Source organism: Cottoperca gobio, chromosome 8 (assembly GCF_900634415.1).
Source record: "Cottoperca gobio chromosome 8, fCotGob3.1, whole genome shotgun sequence".
Classification (NCBI taxonomy): domain Eukaryota; kingdom Metazoa; phylum Chordata; class Actinopteri; order Perciformes; family Bovichtidae; genus Cottoperca; species Cottoperca gobio.
The window spans coordinates 15,382,813-15,401,450 of NC_041362.1; the positions used below are offsets into that span (position 1 = coordinate 15,382,813).

Sequence of the window (18,638 nt, forward strand, 5' to 3'; positions counted from 1 at the left end):
CACTTATAATAACAATCTGAGCCCATCAGTGGAAAAAAACATGCACTTCTTTTGCTCCCAACCGGCAGGAGGCTGAGGTCCATCAGGAGCAAAACTTCATGCCATGAGATCAGTTTCTCCCCCTCTGCAGTTGACCTCATCAACAGTCTCTCCCCTCCCCCCCCCCTCTACATGTCACATTAATGTAATGCTTATATTGTATATTGTACATTGTCTACTGTCTATATTTTGTACCTACTGTCTGTATTTTGTATATATTGTTATTTTTTTATATTTTTGACGATTAGCACCAACTAACCACAGCACATTCCTTGTAGGTGAAAAGCTACATGGCAATAAATATGACTCTGATTCTTTTAGTGAACGTACAGAGACTTTAGAGAGATTACATTGCAGCCAGTTTCGCAGCTGCAGCGCTCTCGCTCAATGCATGACCAATTAAAAAAATAGTTGTCTTGATACAACCATGGAAGTAGGGTCCAGGTTGAAAAATACCGAAGTTAGCCTTTAATATAGAAAAGTGAGCAGCTCATGTGATTTTATAAAATTTTATTTACATTAAGCTCAGGGAAGTAAAATCAGTAGCATTATGGAACTCGGGCTTGGTCACTACGTGTCTGGAGTATTAAGAAGTTTATAATAAGCGTGATCTCAGGGTTACAGAGCCCCTGCTTTCCAGATATTTCGCCCTCCATCACTTCCGATCAGCCAGTCTCTGCAGGAGGGCAATGACCGTGTCCTGTTTGGAGGAGAGCAGCTCCAGGGCTGTGGTTATCCTGCCGAGGGACTCTGCCATCCGTACCTCCCTCCTCTCGCGCCTCTTCTCTCTGGCTTCCACCCTGCGGCGAGCCACTCGATCCAGGTAGGCCTGCTCCTCCTGTCGCTTCAGAATCTCCTGGAACAAAGGGCCGCTGCTTGCCTCCTCGTTTCCCTTCTGGTTCTGCCCTTCGGTTCCGGACATGGTCATAGCAGATAATGCGTGGGGAATGGAAGAAGTGAGAGAGGAGGAAGTAGGGGGAAAAGAGGAGGACAGGCCGAGGAGATTCTGGTTGTTGTTAAGTGGTGCATTGCTAAGGCGAAAGGGTATGACGCCTGATGAGAACGATGGAGCTTTTCGGCCTATGTAACGTGATGTATTGAGGTCTGTGTTGCTAGTCGAGCCAAGGGAAGGGGAAGTAGAAGCTGTCTCGGTAAAACAAGGCGAAGAGATAAAAGATGGAGATGGCACAATGGTGGCTGGATGAATACTGGTTGTAACAATGTCACTGTTGAGGACGATCAGGGGCTTGAGCTCTGGAGCATTTGTCGGGTTAATGGTGGCTGTAGTCATTGAGGTAATGGCGGCACCGCTACTGATGATTTGATTGCTGATGGCTCCCTGACTCAATGAGTCCACACCACCACTCGAAGCAAAGTCCCCATTAGGGCGGATGATGGTGGTGGCCTGTGGTTTCGCAGCTATCTTTGCCAAAGGACCAGGCAGTGTGGAAACAGTGTTCCCGCCTTTGTTTCTTTTGTTGTTGACGATCTGAGTGCCAACAGGTGTCACAGAGTGTGGCGTCCATCAACTACAGTGAGAGAAGATCGACACAAAGAGATGGAAAAAGGAAATAAACAACCCAATTTGAAAAAAACCAACACTTTTGTTACACGTTTTTTTGGTTAGGAATAACTTGTGATAACATGTGGAGAAATGTTAAGCTTGATAGGCCTGCTGTGTCTGATTTCGGTTGCTAAGGTATGATTGCACAATCGCTGTTGTTGGAGGGCCTGGTCCAAACGTTGGTCTTTCAGATGAAATAGACATATTCGCACGTGTCTAGAGCTGTAAACACAGTCTGTATACATCGCGTATTCAGGCAGACCATGCGAGAACATCCAAGGGACTTTAACAAAGGGAAAGGGGACCTGACAGTATATCCAGTGCGACATTCATTCTGATTAATTATCATTTTTCTTATTAAAACTCATGAAAGAAACATATTCTTGCACAGCAGTCAGTCTTGGTAGACAGGGTTGGAACTTGGTTTCTGGGTCAGAACCCCATTTCCCGAGGAAGCTGCAAGTCCAAATTAGCACCAATATTATTTATAAACTATAAGAAGTGTCTGATGTATTTAGCTGTGACCAGCAGCGCAGCAGCTTGCTCTGTCAGTAGGTCAACAAAAATGTCCCCAAGTAAAAAAGGTTGTTGTGCTAGAAGGCTGTCGTTTGACATGGAGGTCAAGTGTTTGTGAGGTCGTGTGTGTGTGAATGCATGAGCGTGTGGATGCATGCTCGGGATAAGTCACAATTTTCTAAATTAATAGTTAATGCGGCACCAACTAATTAACTTAACATTTTATTTGCCCTCATCTTTTCTGTCCCAGGTGCTGGTAATACGTGCGTTGTACGTTCAGTTTGTCTCTTTTCCAGTGTGTGTGTGTGTGTGTGTGTTTGGTGTCGCGATCTTCGGAAAAATTATTCTCAGTGATTATCAAATAGTATTTTGGCTTGAAATGTCTGTGCATGCACATACGTGTTTGAAGATTTAGCAAATTCCCGCTTGTTTTGAATACATTTTCATATTTAACCCAACCTTGGAGGGGAACTTTCTCTGTGTGGAATAAATGTGCTAGAAGGAAACACCTAAGACTTACATCGAAGAACTCCCATGACGTTTTAGCGTGTCCCGTCTCCCGGCTGCGGTCTTTAACCCTCTTGTATGTAACAATGAGGTTGTTCCACTTGCGGCGGATCTTTTCGACAGGAAGCACGTGTCCCTTGGAGGCCATCTCCTCCTGGACACTCTGGAAGAGCTGTGAGCGTTCTCGAGTCTCGTAGAGGCCCCAGCGGCGCCCGACCGCCTCTATCAGACACAGAACAGCTTTGGAGGAGAAATCAGAGCCGGAGGGAAGCGTCTTCTCTGAGGGAGTAGGTGGCATGGCTGAAGCTGGGGAAGAGCAGAGGACACAGGTGATTTTATTTTTTTTAACTGTGGGGTCACTTTATATGTAAAATTGTTATGGAGGAGGGAACATATTTAAAAGCCCTGAAAACGTATTTTCTCATCCAGCTGCTTACTATAAGCTATATATTAACCATATTATGTTCTGATAATGAATAAACAGTGGGGAACAGTTTTGATTGTTTCACATGACAGATTTGTTTTTTCTCTCTGTGCTCTTCTCACTGGCTTGAAGTGGGCGGGGCTTAGCTGGAAAAGGTGATGTCACACACCTGTGTTCCAATCAGGAGTGGCAACATTTTGAGTCAGGAATTAGACATTTGCATATCAATTATATTTGGAGCTGAAATAACATGACATTTTTGAGATTAGAAAACAAAGTCATAACCTAAGGAAGCTTGCGTAACCATTCTTTATGAGCTTGAGATCTAATTAAGTTAAATTGTTAACATGTTATTTACTGTAAAAGCTTTTTGAATCTGTCAGCACTAATTAGTTTAACACAATAAAGGTTGTGTGAGAGTTCATCATTTCTCACACAGAAGACTCGTCATGTGCAGGTGTGCACATGCTGTAGAGAGTGTGGGTTTTATTCCATTCTGACACACACTGACAACAATCACAGTAAAAGTAGCATCATCTCACCTGGAGCTATCTTCAGGTACGTCTTTCCATCCCCTGATGTGGTGAAGAAGCGGTCTGTACTCACGGGGTCTAATGGTGGGACAGATAAACGGCACATTAAGTTTCCTCGTGATTAAAGATTTAATAAAGATGTAACATGCTAATCTGCTAATGCTAATTTTAAATCGAAAATAAACATGTTTTTTCATGCACTGGTGAATTTTGAGATGTTGTGCTATTTTGCTTCCATAACACATCTTCTTTCAGACTAGTGGAAAGAAAATACAAAATACAAATTTAAGTATTTAATTTTTAAAATTTTACTTTGTCTATTTGAAATATATTTCTACTAAATTCCCCAAAGGTTAGATGAGATGCCTCATTTCCATATTTAAACATACATTTTCAGAAAACTTGTATCACTAAAAGTAATAGTCTTTATGCAAGTAATCAACTGGGGAAGTTTTATGCTGATGTTTACCCTTTTCACCCGTAGTGTCCAAAGTGTATGGAATCTGGCAATACGTATCATATACATAAGGCTGTTTTCTCGAAATGTGTTTTTTTCATACTCTGAGCCAGCAATCTTCACTTCTGTATTACTTACATGCACCAAACTTTCTAGTTTTATTCCCATCTATATTCTGAAGGTTTTGGTGGAGGGGTTTGTTCATATATCATTCATAACCGGATTTATAACACTTTATTCCCAAGAACATGCCAAAAATGTATTTATTTAAATGGCTGTTGACAATATTTTCTGATGAGATATCCAAAATCCCCTCTGTAAAAATCTTTAACTCTAATATGTCAACAAAATACAACAAGAATTTTGAACCTGGCTTAACCCAATGTTCATATTTCTGTGAAGAAATATATGCAAATGAGCAGATGTGTAATAATAAAATGTCCTCATTTGCATATTTAAACATACAATTCCAGAAAACGTGTTATACAATAAATATATGTATTAAGATAAGAAATCAACTGGGGAAGTTTCATGGTGATATCTATTAGTTATTTCTTTTTTTAAACACTATTCACCTGTTGGCTCTCCCCATATTGAATTATTTTCATTTGTATTTTTGCACGATACAGAAAAAATATCGAGCCAAGTGAAACATTAGAAATGATCTGTCTGCACTCACACAGCAGTACAGGAGTAGTTGTCGTGTCAGCCAGCTCCTCTGCAGTCTGATCCACTCCTGCTCTGCATGCGGTATCTCCGCAGGGCGCAGGCGACCCTCGACTGCCCAAAACCAGCGCAGATGTATTCTCATCGACCGCTTCTGTTTTCACATGCATTGTCGCGACGTTGCTGCAGCCCCCTTGCAGTTGTCCCTCCATGGCTGACAAACAAAAAAACAAAAAAGGAGAGAGCCTGTTTCGTCTGCGCAGGCGTTAAATTGGGAGAAAGTTTGTAGCTCGCGGATCTTAATCGGTGATGAGTTGAGCCTCGGTATGTGCTGCTAACGTCATGACTCCCGCATGTCGGGCAAGTTACGTGCGTGATGGACATTCACCACCCGCGCAGTATGTTTTTCATGAGGGGCAGAGAAATGGCTGCGCTGTCCACCCCAGTCGACGGATGCGCAGGGCGGCTGCGCAGCTCTCAGCACAGATTTGCTGCTGGCAACTGTGACAGTGACGTCAGCTGAGCGCACATACAGTACAGGAAGACAATAAAGCTTCAAAAAGAGATTATCATCGGGATTTAAATTCCATCATTTAATTACACATACAAAATATGACATTTTCTGTAAACAGGAAATATATTCTCATAATTAAAATATAGGTTACATCTTCCTGCTGTGTTAATAAAGACCCTTCAGTCACAATGTCAATATTTTCATTTACAATCTGCAATACAGATGTAACCTTTAAGAGGCAGGTTTATCAAAACATGCCACGTCATTTAAGATTTATACAAAGAAATACTTTATTAAAAAAAAAAAAACAGACATACACAAGCAAGTCAAGAGACAGAAAGAGACACTTTAAAAACTGTCGTGGCATGGGATTCCTGTTGATATTTGTCCATGATGCTGAAATACTGACTTTTACAATACATACATTCATTATAGATTCATGTTGTATCCCTCATATGGCATTCAAAAAATGTTGGGAACAACATATGCATATATGTTTTACTTAACTTCTAAAATATTCATATAAAATGCATCTATTGTACAAACTCTTTTATTAAAGAAAAACATTGAAATATTAAACCTTTGGTTCATTCTGATTGTCACATAACTAAATTACCAAGTAGTTTGATATGCACTGTACTGCACCTTTAGTAAATAATAATAATAATACATTTTATTTAGAGGCGCCTTACAGTGCATTTAAAAGAACACAATCAAACAGTTAAAAAAAGACGGAAAACAATATATGATAAGATATGTGTTGCCATATTGTGAGGATCATCCTAAAATGACATGTTCACAAGCACTGTAATGACACGTCAATCAATCTACAGTATTTGTAAAAGCTCAGTAGCCTAAGTGATTAAGAGTACTGCGCTGATTTAGCATTGCACTCCTAATTTTGATTCCACACATTTTTCTTCCTTGAAAAAACCTGGTGACTACATTACCCACAATACAACTCAACTGCTAACAGTAATGCTGCGTTCGACAAATCTCCGACCTCTTACACAGTTCCTACTTTGGAGCAAATCCATCCAGAAGTTGTCTGTCGTCACACAATTAAAGCAAATCGTATAAACCATCAACTGAAAGGCAATGTAAAGTATACTTGCCTGTATTTGATTAAAGTAACACATACTATCATATAGTAAACCTGCATGTGATTTGGTGTCAAAATATGTCACCAATGTTATTATTAGGCAGCTGGTTACTGTAAACAATCCCTGACAGTTATACGTTAACGTTAAATGTGCCAAAACAAATGTTGAGGCTGTACCGCAAAATGTTCATTTGTGTGTATACTTGCCAAAGAAACATCAGCCCATGTTCTTTGATTACGTTTGGCGTCCCGCACCTTCAACGCTTGGAGGTTGGAAGTTACGACTTTGACTGGAACGCAGCATAAGGCCAGAGATTTGGGTGTGTTTTGCTAGTAGTGGCTAACTTAGTAGCCTCAAGCCACTACCCTAAAACAGAGATGAAAAGTGGACTACAGAGGTTTGGTAAGCTCACTAACTCACTTGTATACAAAGCCCTAAAAGGAACTGCACCAAGTTACACTGCCAACTCTCTAATAAACCATGTGCCCCCAAGAACATTACGATCATCCACTACTGGTTTATTAAATGTTCCCCTTTTGCAATTATGCACCAAAGCTATGGAACACTTTACCTGCAGAATTAGGGAGGATAGATATTGAATACTGTGTCTCGCGCTGCTCTGTTTCCACCACGTTAAACTTGTTCGCATGATCTAAATCCACGACACCGGCATCCTCTTCAATAAACTCCTCTTCTTGAAGGTGCAACGAGTGACGACTCACTGTCACTCGATTCTGTGGAAATATCCGAGCCAGAGTCCGACATCGCCACGTCTGCCGTGCTGTCTGTGTATGTCTGTGTATACTGGTGGACTGTTTTCTACTTGTGACGTCAGAACAAATAGCATTTATTATAATCAGTAGAATTTCATGTTTATCATTTCGTAGGCCCTTTAAGTATACATTGTTTTTTATATTTTCATGGAATGTGTCCTCCACATATTGACACTTCAAATGAAATTGTGCAAAAAGTATGCAATTTAAACTGTCTGCCTTAATTAAAGTAAAGTCCCTTTTCCAAGTAGCTACTGAGTTTGAGAACTAAACCCTGTTTATCAGTTAACATTCAGTTCAGTAATGTTGAACACACTCTTAAATTCTCTGTCAAATAGCTCCTTCAGTCTGTTGCCCTTGGCAAGGAATTCAGCATTACCCTGCAAAAAAAACACAACAAACTATGTCATTAGAATATAATATAATATGTCCTAAAAGATTTTAACTTTTGATATTCTACTGTTAATGAAAACCTTAGTACCACATGTGAAAATGATGAAAACTCCCAACCCTGCCAGACATCTATAGGTGATTAATGACGCAGTTTCTTACTCTGTTGTATGAAGCACAGTTGGTGAAAATGAGCTGGATGTCGGACACAAACTCTCCAACAGTCTGGTAGCATTGCTTCTGGAGTTTATCTGCTACATTGCCGATCCACATCGAAGTCGTGATCACAGTGGAGTAGCGTTCCAACTGTGGGTGGCAAGCGGAAATGCATGAAATACTCTGCAACACCTTTGTCTTTTGTTTAAATCCAGACTAGCATAAGCAAAGACCTGAAGATAGTGCGAGTCCTCCAGTAAACCACATTATAAAGTGCACTTTTTTTGTTATAAATGAAATAATTGGCATTATTTGTCACAAATAGGAACACACTAAACGTGTGTTTGGGAATAGCAATGAAAACGACTTACATAGAGGCATGGGTTTGTAGTAAATATTTGTTCCTCATCAGCACTGCACAGACACAGAAGGAGATAATGGCATTGCTGTTGGTGTAAGAAAAGAGGGATGAGTAGCGGCGGTGTGACAGAGAGAGAAAGGCGTTACGATGTAGTCACACAGCTTGCTCACCAGCATCCATTGGGATATTTGGCGAGACATGGCTTCTTTTCTTTCCAGCTCTTCCCCGTAGAGATCTTTAGCAGTTTTGTACACACAGAAGGTACACATCCACAGGCTTTTGTCCCTGCTCACACACACACAATGACATACAAACAAAATATAGGTATATATGCAGGAACACACAATTAGCAATCTTGAACAGTATATAATACGGATCCCTCTTTATTTTTGTTTCACTTTAACCAAGTTAATCCCACTGATACAGGACTAGTGTGACTTGAGTATCAAGGTAGGAATTTATTAACCTGGTTTGTATAGTTTGTCCTTTAATGCGCAAGTAAATGTAAACTACGCTGATTTTTTGTAGCCCAACAAGCTGTAAACACAACATGTTAGCACAAGGTTGCTTATTTAACCATCCAGCCACTGAGCAACTTTAGCATTAATTAATTTTAACTCTGTTTTAGTCTCCTCCAACTGCTGAGGAAAATATCTGCCTCTTTAGCTGCTAAATGCTAGTTGCTATTATATTATTATAATACCAGGAACATTACCATCCCAAAAGGTTCCTATGCAATGGAAAAGTTGTTCACTACTCCAGTAAATAGGACCAACCTTAGATACGAATTGGCAACAGGAGATTTTTGTAGTGTGTTCAGCTCATGGGACCATTTGGCTCAGCTATGAGCCAGAAAGCTAACGCAAGAGTCAAAGTCAACAACGCTGTGTGCGGTTGACAAACAGTTAATATCATTTGACAGTGTGCTTAACAACAAGACTACCTAGTTATCCAGCATTGACAGTGTCCCCAAATCAATGTCAAGATACTGTCGGCCGCAGACTCAAGTAGCGAGTTGAAAAGTGAATGTGAAACGATTGCTTATGTGATACAAAGTATCAGTAAGTCTGATCTTCTATTTGATTTTATTTGACCGGTGTCAACTCATTGTGCCGTTATTTTAATTTTCATGTTTCTCTTTCTTCAGCTGCATCCCAGTCATCAAAGCTGTCATATTCTCCAAATAGGTTTCAGTAACTCATTGCTGTGATCAGATTGTAGTTTTAAGATAAGGTGTTGCAATACATTGTAAACAGAGGCTTTGACTGCGCCCCTGTTGCTATAGTTACTCATTTTAGATACAGCCAGAGCATTCATTTAGAGCGGTGCATAGACAGTTTCACTGGGACTACTTAGTAGGAGTCCTATTTTAGAAATGAATGGGCTCCATGCAGCCAAACAGAATAGAGTATTTACCCAGACCATGGTAAAAGGTTCAATGTGTATGTCCGAGCCACCTGCTCCAAATGAGGGGCCGCATTTCACCTCTACTACTGGGTCCACATTGACACATTGTAATTATTAAAAAGCCAAATATAGCATGTTATCCTGTTTATATTTTAGTTGTAGTTGTTTGTCATATTTATTGTATTCTAATGCATACTTTATATTGTGTATTGTATTCCACAGCTATATATCCCTCTCTTCTAGTGCTGATATCTTTACTGTGTATTTCTTCACTCCTGTGTCAGTGTCAGTCAGTCAGTTCATTAGACCAGACTGCTGAAACTCTGAGAGCTGATCTAAATATCACTGCGATCTTATAATCTTCACGCGGCTGCTAACGGAAGATCTGTCCGTCTCCCGGCGAACCAGATGATGAGGCGAGGATGAGAGTTGTTTTCTCATTTCTGCCATTTTGGATTTAATCAAAACAAACATCTGTACTGAGGGCAGACAGTGACTCACTATCACCTCTAGAGGAACAAGTGGTATTACAAGACATGATGGGCCGCACTACTCAGTTAGCATGCTAATTTCAGTAGATATCTCTTCAACACAACACAGTCGTCTTTGACATAACGTCAACACTATTCACATTCTGTTGATAATGTTTAAATTCTGGCATATCTTACACATTGAACCTTTAATGTCTTGATTGTCTCCTATTTTGAACAAAGCTCACCCTAAAAGTTTGTCATCTACATGAGGCAGGTGACATTTCTTGTGGAAGGAGCGAGGGCAGCCATCACACACCACCAACTCTTCTTCTTTTTCCGTTTTACAGAGGAAACACTCATCATCGTTTTTCTGATTCTCCTGCCAAGACAGATGGGACAGAAACTCCAATTACACACAGTAAAATTACAAGTTGCTACTGAGAGAATAAGGTTTCTTGTTCATGAAAAACGGTAGGTTCAGACTTTTACTGTAGCTCTCTTTGGGAGACATCAGCCTTGTACTATTTAACATCAGCTAGCCAAAATGGCAATCACATTATTTATGCAGAACAAAGATGAGTGTAGAATGAGGAAACGCTGCTCGTATGAAACTGACAACAAACTTACCAGGTCCTCACAATCTGGTTTGCACAGTCTGCAATTACACAGCAGTGGGTGGATCCTCAAGATGTTTGCCTGAAATAGACAAATCAACAGTGTCTTCCTCTTTTTTGTCACAGTAAAGATCTTTTAGGCTGGGAGGAGAAAATCTTTTGTGGTTTTCCCTCTAATGTATCAGAGCTGTAATACGTTGCTGCTAATGAAAACCTAACATTTCATAATGCTACACTTTCACATTAAATGTTTTCAAACAACGAAGAATTGTGAAAAAGGTTGAAATGATTATTGTCTGACTTCTTCATTAATACAACACAAGTTTATTTGGCTGCACTACAAATACCGTGTATCAAAATATCAACCAGGACTGAAATCTTAAAGATTACAACTTTGTCTCTCTCAGATTGCATCACACAAAATACACAAAGATGCCATCAGTGCACTATAATGACAACACACCACCCTGATCATGGTTACCTCTATTAGGTCACTGATTGGTTCCCCTTCACACTTGATGTCTTTTCTCCAGGAGGAATATGTCTGACATGATCCCTTCTTCATGAACTCCACTGGGCTCATCCAGCTCGTCTCAGTACGAATACTCTTTCCTAAATTCCCTGGTGGTGAAAGCGAGTTTGAAGGAGAAAGATTTTACCGGGTTCAGCTGCTTAATACACATTTCATTACATTGTTCAATACACATATTAAGCTATTGTTCGGTAAGATATCGTTACCTGATGCAAATCGTTTTCTGTGTAAGGTCCCAGCTACAGCGCCACATGTGACTTTGAACACCTTCTTGTCACCATCATTGCTGGCTTCTGGCTGCTGCTCAGTCGGTTCCTCCGTATCTCCTCCTTCATCTGTAATTAAAACATGTGGAAAGCTTAACATAAGTACAAAAAACAGTTTTGGCCTCTTTAGCGAATTTTCATGACAACTGTATGGGGTGAATTTTTATATAACGCTTAAAGTTATGTATAATTAAGGTTGTAGCCGTTTTCAATGACAGCTAGGGGCTGTCAGCTGTCTGCTAGGCGTCCCCTTATCTAATTTGAGTCACTGAACTTGACCTCTCAGCCGTGTTTTTTGTGTTGGTGTTTTAAGGTGATTTTTTTCATACAAATTTCGAGAAAACATATGGCTTGCTGTGCGGATAATTGTAATAACAGTCCAAAACGTCTGAGCTCCAATTATTTCGGTGACTGAAATTCTATTATAATTGTTTTTATATGTTAGCATTAATTAGCAGCTAGGGTTGTCCGTGTCTGCACTCATCATACCTGGCTTGTTAGCTTAGCCCGTTGTACTAAAAGGCACTCTAAGGAGTCGCACTCTAACAAACAAGCCGTTGTTTTTCTAGCCAAAATTAGCATCCCAATTGGTATAACAGTTAACTTGATTTACAGATGCACCTTGTTAACCAAGCTAGCTAGCTAGCACAAAGAGGCAATTTAGCATTTGTTATGCTAACAGGCCACGCCGGGCCTCGCTCCTCCCTAGCACCAGCCTCTCCTCCAAATATGGTCACTTCTGGTTACAAAAAACCAAGATGGCGGTCAAAATACAAAACACTAGACTACAAAACAAACAAATTGGTGACTTCACGGTGACTACGTCCATTACATATATTACAGTCTATGGATAGGATACACATCTAAAGTCATTTCTATTATTAAATGTGTATTAACCCTTAATATCACTTTGTAGCGAACAGCACCTGTAACAGCTGTGGAACTTTCTTTGCTGCTTGACGAAACTTCCAGGTCAGAGTCAGAGTCAGAGTCAGAGTCTTCATCTTCTTCTCCCTCAGACACTTAAAGAAAAAGGAGTTAGTGAGTCGTTAATTTTTACATTGTCTACATCAATCATTTCTCCTACAGTTAAGTAAATTTCTTTCTCATTTTGAAACTCAACATTTCATAGATGCCAACTTGGATGAAAACAAATGAGATAAGATGGATAAATCTTGTATTAGCTTAATACAACAAACCTGTGGTTACGTGATCAGATGGGAACAGGGATTTCTTGGTCTAGCAGGAAGAAAATTAAAAGGATAAGTTCAGATCAGATCACTAAAAACAAAAAGTCAGAATTTATGTATTTTCACCAGTTTTTGTTCTTACCTGTGTACACCCTCTGTATGTTGCTGCTTTCAGGTGACCTTCCTGCAGTGAAATTCCAAAAACAGAAAATAACATGATTTTCACAACAAGCTGTGTGAAGTGATCTAACGAGGCATAATAACATGGCCAATGTTAAAGAAAATTAAGCACACAGTCTTGTTCCATGTTTATTCCAAATTCACTTTTCAACAAACCTGTATAAGTTTTGCCAGCGGTGTGTTCATACATCGAATGCTCAGCTTCCAGTTCTTGGAGCTCTTCTTCCCCGCAAAGCTCTCAAATTCACTGGGAGAAAACCACTGTCTACCGACAAAAATGCACTTCTCCCCTGAAACATTCAGAGAATTGGGGATGTGTTAATGTTAATTATTACTGCTGCAATGACAAATATATGTCACTATCTTTCTCCTGTCAAAATCAGATGTGACAAGATTAATTATTTTATGTTTTTGTATCAGAAATATAATTCAATAGACTCTGTTAAGATCCTGGTCCTAATTAAAAAAAATGTCTTCAGTGTTTTGTTTTTGGAGTAGACGATGATAATATTTATTTTTCATAATCCGATATTTCAGTCATTGTTGTTTTATTTACCTTTTGACAGTCTGAGTCTGCTCAGTGTCCCCGCTAGGAGTCCACAGGTCACAGGCAGCTGGAGCTTATAGATGGGCCAGGTCCAAATGTCACTCTTTTCTCCCTTCTTGAGGGGAGAGGCTGGACAATGAAGAGAAGAAACATCATTTCCAGAGTACGCAGTGGAAACTTTCAAGAAAAATACAGTAATGTGTACAAAAGTAAAACATAAGTGGGAGGTGTCTTACAGAACAATATTTTTTTGGCCTTTTTCTTCGGAGTCAACTGAGCTGATGGACCGGCCTGCTCCGCCTCTTCATCGCACAGTTTTCTCTTCTTTTTCACAGAGTTAGCCTTCTTCTCTTCTTCCTCCTCATCTTCTGAAAGCGCCTTCCCTTTCTCTTCCTCTTCTGTTTGCACCCTCTCGGGCAGTTGCACTTCAAACTGGAACGACCCTGCAATTTAAATGAATGTCCATGGATATAGTAAATATCAAGTGCCTATATCGGAAAATGACAGTGAGGGAATGACGAGAGAAAAAGTATTATTTTCTAATCCAGTGCCTCCCAACCATTATCGTCATCGTGCCCCCTCAGCCAATGTCGTCAATGTTTAGGTCAATTAAGTCAAGTTTGCCTTCAATGCTTCCAAGTTTAACCATGATTTATTTATTAATCTTAACAAACTATTTTAACAATCTTTTATTAATTTTAGATTAGATTTATTGTCCCCAGGAGGAAATTCATTTTCACGGCACTGTACATGTACACAGGAAGTCACACATAGTACAGTATGTGCTGTCGCAGCAGAGCGTGCACCATCTTGGGATCTTAGCTAACTATTTTAACTATGGCTTATGCAGAATTGATAAATTTGACTATTTTAACTGTTCTCCAATTACTTTTAAATAACAATTTGAAGTGTGTATTCATAATATTTTGCTATTTATTTCAATCATTTACTTTGAGCTAACTGTTTAGACATCTCTGCTAGTTTGCTAACCCTCTCAATCCCAACACATAAATTACTGTATTTTTAGGTATTACAGGGTGACTCAATATGTGGGTATATATATTGTTTTTACTACTTTACAATCTTTCCACATACCCCCAGGGGTACAAGTACACCTGGTTTGGAATCTGTTGTAATCCATACTGATTGGTTGGGAGAGTGTCATCATGCATTTATGGCTAATGTGGGAGTGGACATTAGGATTCTGCACAGCTACACTGTTAAATAAAATCAGTGATTCAGAGAATGTGTGAGAACACCTTGTAAGCAGAGTTTTATAACGACTAAAGACTGTATGTATGCATGTTTCAGTTCAGAATACAGAGTTTTGCATATTCTTTTTTTCTATAAAAATGGTATTATTGTACATTAATCACCAGCAAAGAGAACATAAACATAGAAAGCAGAATCCCAATGATTAACACCCCGATGACCATAAAAGAAAGACCGTCTGACCGTCCATGAGGCTGTTGCGCAGCAGACGCAGGGTGGGGTACTGGTTCAAAATGGTCTCCTTGAAGACGCAGCTCCAGAACGCTTTGATGTCCTGTGATCGCTTCCTCTCCAACCAGTCCAGAATTTCATAAAGACCTTTCTTCATGTTTTCTTTACTCTTCATGCGACTCACCCTCTACAAACACACACACACACACACACACACACACACACACACACACACACACACACACACACACACACACACACACACACACACACACACACACACAGTATGGAACAAATTAGGGTTTAATAATTCTACAGTAGCCTAACGTCTACACTTTCACACTAGGATTCATGTAATCATATAAGACCACTTCCTTCCTGATCTTGTATGTGAAATTCCAAAGCTGTGTGAAGAGGGACACAGATTGTACAGCCAAAACACTGATTGTCAGGAACCAACTAAATGTATTTGGTTCTGATACTGTTGAGGTTAGAATTATGTAACTTGTATTGAATTACAGTGTCTTCAGTAAAATGTGAGGCATTTTATGCTTACGTCTAACCACCATGCTGCTACAGCTAGCTTTGTCAAAAGTGACTTATAATAAGTGAAAACAATCATGAGGATACAACTCTGAACAAGTGCATTAGCTTCAAATAAGCCAAACCAATTTAAGTGCAACATAAAGAAATAAGATTCCAATTTTCTTTTTCTACTTCAATCAGTCACCGAGATGGTCCTGACTGATGGCTAGCAATTGAAACTCACTCAACAGCGATCAAGACGAGCAGTAAACAAAGTACAGTTTCAGCAGAAAAACCTATTAAAAGCAAATCTAACCTCAATGATGAACACTAGCACCCCTAAAGGATGCAACCTCATCCCCATGCTCTACACCAGGGGTGTCAAACATGCGGCCCGGGGGCCAAAACCGGCCCGCCAGAGGGTCCAATCCGGCCCACGGGATGACTTTGATGAAGTGTAAAAATTAGTTGTTTTGATCATAAAGTAAAATACTGTTCCAGATACCTGCTGACAAAATGTTTTGTGCCTTTGTACACTGTGATCTGTAAGTTGTAATGCACATGTGTAAATGATAAACTGAGGCATAATATTATTGAAATTGCACCTTTTTTTCTTAAGAAATTTCAGGTTGTTCATAATGTTTTGTAAAACGATCAAATTTGAACATTTTCAGAATGTACTTCTTTGCACTAAAACGAGGGGGAAAATTTGGAGTTGTCGTTATTTAGATTTTTTTATGCTCTGATATTACTGGTCCGGCCCACTTGAGATCAAATTGTGCTGCATGTGGCCCCTGAACTAAAATGAGTTTGACACCCCTGCTCTACACACTATTCACCTATGACTGCATCGCCTCACACAAGTACAACACTATCCTGAAATTTGCAGACAACACCAGCCATTGGTCTGATCACTGGGGGTGATGAAACGGCATCAGACTGATTAAAAAATCTAATCCACTGCCCCTGCCTCACCCTAACCCCCCTCACCATACAGGAAGCCTCACTGTTTTGTTATTCCAAACACAAAAATGTATTGAGTTATAGGAGCTGTGACAAAGACATTTACAAGCATTGACGGTCTCCCTGCATGATGTATAACGCAAATTATACATAATTTAAAATAAACACAGCCTGGATGTGTGTGTATGGGGGGGTCCGCTCTGACTGCAGATGTGTGCGCACGTGTGTGTGTCGGGTGCGAAGCCCCGCCCTTCGCAAAACAGAGCGGAGGAGAGAATGTGAATGTGCAAAGTAGACAGTACAAACTGAAACGTGCACATAATTAGATAAACATAATTTAATAAAAGAGCACCTGTTCAATGTGAAAAGTGAGTTGTAAATATATATATTTTTTAAAACACCCTGAATTTCAGAGGGGGCGCGTGGAAACACTACAATTGTGTTATCCAGTGGGAATCAATATTATACTAGTGGTATAGAATACTATTAGTATTTCCCACTAGATTGTGTGAGACTATGGTGGGTGTACCCAGTAAAATCAACATTCATTTTCACAAGTTTGGTGATAATTTCAGCCTTTTCTGTATTTCCAGATTTAGTGTGGATCATTTATCGCAACATCTAACCTCAGTCTTTGGGACTAATTCTCTACATTGCATATTCTTTTCACACTTCATACTGTGAACCTTTGCACATTCCTTGCACAATTTTACACATTTGTGCCCATAACTATCATTGTTAAAGAACTGCAAAGTTATTCTATTTTTAATTCAGATATACTGTACATATTTTTACAGTGTATTTTCTCAAAATGTTCTTCTATTCTATACTTATGTTTCAATACTTTCTTATTTAAATGTTCTTTTACTATGTTTTTGTTATGCCAAAAGCAAATTACTTATAGGCCTATGTCAGGGGTCGGCAACCTTTACTATCAAAAGAGCCATTTTGCCCCCTCTTCCACCAAATAAAATGTATCTGGAGCCGCAAAACGTATTTGATACCACAGCTTATAAGTTTTATATATAGTTATACTATATTTGTTGCATTTATGAAATCACAGAATGACAATAAAGGAAACTGTTGCGATCTTATTGCTATTTTTACCTGTTTTAACAAAGGAAAACACCAAACTCTTTTGAAGAGAAGGAAAAAATACAGTGGCATGTTTTGACCTACTTTGAAAAGAGTTAAACATAGAACTATGCAGGACTATTTGAGTCCTCCCCATATGTGTTGAATCAAATAAAAAGGAAATGAATGTAATATAAAAATACACAAGACAATAAAAAAATCCAATATAGAAATGAAATGAAAAAAAAAAAAAATCCCACATATAGCTGCAGCCTAATATCTTAAAAAGTAACATGAAAAAATAGGCCAGTTTGTATTTCATTATGTCCGTTTCAGTGTTTTTTCATTTCATCCACATGGTGGTGGTGTTGATTTCTTTGGATTTTAAACAATTCACAACAGCCTCACAAATGCCCCCCCAATATCAGTGTTACAATATCACCTTTGAAAGATTGTGCACTTTGCAACAAAAAATACATAGAAATAAATATTTAGTTCCATGTTTTTTTTGTGAAAGTTACAGGGAGCCACTACAGAGGTGTTATTGAGCCGCAGGTTGCAGACCCCTGGGCCTATGTGAAAAACATATTTAGCAATAAACTGGATTCTGATTCTGATTGACCCATAATTTATGGGAAGTTGCTCAGTGGCGCATGAAGCCAAAATGGCTCGACGTTGGAGTATACGATTACGCAGAACATCCGGCGTTCTTCCGCATCCATGTTTCCCATTAAGCATGCGCTGACAGACGCCTCTTTCCCAAAAGAAATCAATGGGAATGACTGACACGGAAGTTGTAATTTCATTGTTTGGCCACCACGAACATTTGATTCAAAACCTGGCGCACTTCCGAGCAACACACGCAGTTCCTCCCTTCTCGCACGTGCACACCGGCGCGCATTTCAATAAAAAAAGAATGAGTATGATGAGTGAAGTGTGCCTGAAGAGTGTACTAACAAATGCGGAACGTTTCCACTTCAGTACCTCAGGTCCTCACCTTGTATTGGTCCTCTAGCACCATGTCGTGATCCCTGAGCTGGTTGAGAAAGGTGCACGGGTTCTCCATGCAGGACATTTCTGTTTTATGTCGGCGGAAAAACTGCAGGAGTTCCTTATTCTCCAGCCAATCCATCGGATCCATGGGTGGTCAGCCACTGCAAAAAAAAAAAACACCAGGCCGAAAGACCACAACTGCTCCAAATGTTACATCCAAACTATGGCACTGCATAAAGTGCTTTAGAGAGGCTCCCTCCGCTGCTTCACCGTGCAATAGTTCCCTGTGCAGAAACGGTCCTGCTCGACAGGATTTGGACACTTAAACTAAAACTGAGCAACAACAAGTTCATCGCAGCGGAATTCAAAAACAGGCGGTTTTCTCGTAATCTGCCCACGAGTGTCTTCTCAGTTACTCCCTTTGACAT

At 39.7% G+C, this 18,638-nt stretch overlaps 1 protein-coding gene and 1 pseudogene across 1 annotated transcript; both read right to left on the minus strand.

Annotated features, from left to right (window-relative positions):
• Positions 1–534: 534 nt before the first annotated feature.
• LOC115012759 (uncharacterized) lies at positions 535–6,861 on the minus strand (annotated as a pseudogene).
• A 261-nt stretch (positions 6,862–7,122) lies between these two features.
• LOC115012722 (nuclear body protein SP140-like protein) lies at positions 7,123–18,382 on the minus strand. Its single transcript, XM_029438495.1, has 16 exons — positions 18,215–18,382; positions 14,668–14,842; positions 13,449–13,655; positions 13,222–13,341; positions 12,822–12,955; positions 12,628–12,669; positions 12,495–12,534; positions 12,222–12,317; positions 11,236–11,364; positions 10,979–11,118; positions 10,511–10,579; positions 10,129–10,262; positions 8,174–8,288; positions 8,014–8,088; positions 7,649–7,792; positions 7,123–7,476 (listed from the first exon to the last, which is right to left on the minus strand). The coding sequence occupies exons 1-16, from the start codon at positions 18,356–18,358 to the stop codon at positions 7,378–7,380; spliced, it is 1,863 nt and encodes a 620-aa protein (XP_029294355.1). The 5' UTR covers positions 18,359–18,382; the 3' UTR covers positions 7,123–7,377.
• Positions 18,383–18,638: the final 256 nt, after the last annotated feature.